Source organism: Argentina silus (assembly GCF_951799395.1).
Source record: "Argentina silus genome assembly, chromosome: 9".
Classification (NCBI taxonomy): domain Eukaryota; kingdom Metazoa; phylum Chordata; class Actinopteri; order Argentiniformes; family Argentinidae; genus Argentina; species Argentina silus.
In genome coordinates, this window is record NC_139663.1 from 20,624,564 (window position 1) to 20,628,042 (window position 3,479).

The 3,479-nt window shown below is 40.5% G+C and overlaps 1 protein-coding gene across 2 annotated transcripts in view; it reads right to left on the bottom strand.

Moving 5' to 3' along the window:
• Positions 1-339: 339 nt before the first annotated feature.
• The window catches only part of copz2 (COPI coat complex subunit zeta 2), a gene marked incomplete at its 5' end in the record, with an annotated part of 10,965 nt that continues 7,825 nt past the window's right edge, over positions 340-3,479 (bottom strand). The window contains 2 exons of one of the 2 annotated variants that reach the window (XM_083676792.1): positions 340-1,227; positions 2,041-2,073. In XM_083676792.1, the coding sequence (XP_083532918.1) occupies positions 1,180-1,227; positions 2,041-2,073 (81 nt within the window). In that variant the 3' untranslated portion in view covers positions 340-1,179. The remainder of the gene's footprint in view (positions 1,228-2,040; positions 2,074-3,479) is intronic. The other variant, XM_083676793.1, reaches the window with a different exon arrangement.

A 3,479-nucleotide genomic window follows, 5' to 3' on the forward strand; every position in this document is an offset into this window, starting at 1 on the left:
CTATTGTAAAATCAATGTTTCCAGGTCAATTGTCTGTGTGTGGAAGAACGAAATTTGTTAAATGAAGATATTTGCTGGTTGAGGAGAGTAGTGGGCCTGGATTTTCAAAAGAGATAAAGTACTACTTTAGCAAAGAATCATTTGGGAAACTCATATACATTCAATAATGACTGGACTGAGATAAACTAAAGGAACTCTTCGGTTTTGTAATGTCAGAGAATTCGTATGTGAGATTATGGGGTCAATGTCAATCACCAAAAATATATCTTATTATAAAGACATCATATCAAACTTAAACGAATAAAATAAAATAAAACAAGAGCCATTTGGACAACATGAAATGAAAATATAGTTTTATTAGCCCCGCCACACAGGCAGACTTGAATTAGGCAAAAATGTTTCCATTTTATTTAAGCAAAAAACAAACATTTAAACAAAATACAAGTACAATTTCCTTTTCTTTGGTGTTTAGGATAAGAAAATATGTGAAGGGTTTTTTAATCGTCACAATAGCAAAATATATGTTTGTTACCAATGCCAATTTAGTTTCGTTTTGTTCATAATAATCCATAAATATAAAAGATAGACTGCATCTGTAACTGTAACTGCAGCTGTAACACAGAGAACTGCTATTTCTGCTAAACTTACAAAGTCTATAGTTAAAAAGTGTAACATAATTTCAGAATTCTTTGCATTTTCCCCATCTGAAGCCGTAACAACCCGTGTGCCACGTTAACAAGAGTAGTAGCCTATCGGCTAAACACATGTACAACTCTCAGATGTCCATGGTTGGTCTCAAAGGTGTTTTGATGTGACACATTTTGGTGTTAAAGAGAAATAACAACAACCAAACAACCAAACAAAAGTCTAGCATTGTAGTTACTATTCAACGACAGAGCGACTGTAAGGAAAGTAGCCAAAATGTCCAATAACAAGATACAACGAGAGATCTCCCAACGCTTCTAATGTTAATCAAATAAATTATCTTTGATAAGATCGCAGATCTTTTAAAATATTATACATACAAAATGTCAGCTTGCCTTCAAAGCACGAAAGTGCGTATTTGCCACTATGTCATTACCATAAATATAATATAAGCCTATTTAAGCATTAAATGCTAAAAACACCCCTTATTTTTTTCAACAAAAGTGCATTGGCCTCCAGTTTGGCAAGTGGGGATCATTTGAGTATCGACCACTTTATCTGGTCTTTCGCAGACTGCAAAACCTGAAAGAGAGAGATGGTCATCTTGTCAGATTGTGTCAACACAGATTGTATCAACACACGTACGGTTATTTTTTATCCGTTGTTTCACACTCCAACCAGTAGAGGTCGCTATATATTCATGCTATATGTGGCACTCCACACCATTGACTGAACATAAAGGAAAAGCTTGTGCGGTGTCTTCATCAAGTAACTTAGGCCGTGCTTTCCACAGGTCGGTGAGCCTTAGTCAGATCAACACGCCTCATCATATAACTTTGATCCACAAAACAAGCTCTGTGATAGCCTCGTGGTTCATACAGACTGGCTAATTAATTATCATATTTAACACATTTGATTAAGAAAAGTACATGTGTATGTTATTCAATATATGCCCATGTAATTAGACCCAACTCTACACTGCCCTGCGAAAGTTTACAGTAAGCGTCCGTTATCTGAGCAAAAAAGACTTAATGTGGGTTGTGAAACGTGTGACCACATATATCCACTAGGTGGCGCCTGGAGCTCAGTGTATAATCACACCAGAGAAACAACCGCTAAGTAGGCTTGTATCTCACTACATCACGTTCAGACCAATTCAGTATCAACGCTATCATTCTGTCATATCATCATATCAAGTCATATCAACCCAAAATGTAAAACAATGTGTGTGAATCGATTTTTTTTCATGAAATAGAGATATGTGTCTGTTCTATATGTTAAATATCTATCTACAACTTTCTAGAGGCTCCAGTCTCCTGAATAAGCTTGGGTGTACAGAGGTGCATGAGGTAGTCATTAGCATAATTAGCATCAGGTTAGGAGAGAAGGACTTACAGTGGAGGTCAGAGCCAGTTTCTCTGTTATGTGCTGTGAGGGTTACAGGTCAGAGAGTTAGCAACAGACGCAAGAAGAAGCCACAGACAGACAGGCAGACAGACAGGCAGACAGACAGACAGGCAGCCAGGCAGCCAGATGATTGAAGATACCATTGATCAGACAGCCATTTTGATGCAATGCAGCTGGCCATTCCATCGTTGACCATGCAGGTGTGCATACCTACATACAGTGCATTCGGAAAGTATTCAGACCCCTTATATTTTTCCACATTTTGTTATGTTACAGCCTTATTCTAAAATGGATTCAATTATTTTTTCCCTCATTCATTTACACACAATACCCCATAATGACAAAGCAAAAACAGGTTTTTAGAAATGTTTGCTAATTTATTAAAAATAAAAAACTGAAATATCACATTTACATAATTATTCAGACCCTTTGCTATGACACTCGAAATTGAGCTCGGGTGCATCCTGTTTCCACTGATCATCCTTGAGATGTTTCTACGACTTGATTGGAGTCCACCTGTGCTAAATTCAATGGATTGGACATGATTTGGAACGGCACATACCTGTCTATATAAGGTCCCACAGTGGACAGCGCATGTCAGAGCCAAAACCAGGTCATGAGGTCGAAGGAATTCTCCGTAGACCTCCGAGACAGGATTGTGTTGAGGCACATCTGGGGAAGGGTACAAAAACAATTCCTGCAGTATTGAAGGTCCCCAAGAACACAGTAGCCTCCATCATTCTTAAATGGAAGACGTTTGGAACCACCAAACTGAGCAATAGGGGGAGAAGGTCCATCGTCAGGGAGGTGACCAAGAACCCAATGGTCTCTCTGACAGAGCTCCAGAGTTCCTCTGTGGAGATGGGAGAACCTTCCAGAAGGACAATCATCTCCGCAGCACTCCACCAATCAGGCCTTTATGGTAGAGTGGCCAGACAGAAGCCACTCCTCAGTAAAAAGCACATGACAGCCTGCTTGGAGTTTGCCACCTAAAGGACTCTCAGACCATGAGAAATAAGATTCTCTGGTCTGATGAAACCAAGATTGAACTCTTTGGCCTGAATCACGTCACATCTGGAGGAAACCAGGCACCGCTCATCACCTGGCCAATACCGTCTCTACGGTGAAGCATGGTGGTGGCAGCATCATGCTGTGGGGATGTTTTTCAGAGGCAGGGACTGGGAGACGAGTCAGGATCGAGGGAAAGATGAACGGAGCAAAGTACAGAGAGATCCTTGATGAAAACCTGCTCCAGAGCGCTCAGGACCTCAGACAGGAGTGGCTTTGTGACAAGTCTCTGAATGTCCTTGAGTGGCCCAGCCAGAGCCCGGACTTGAACCCAATCGAACATCTCTGGAGAGACCTGAAAATAGCTGTGCACCGACGCTCCCCATCCAACCTGACAGCTTTAGAGGATCTGTGGAGAA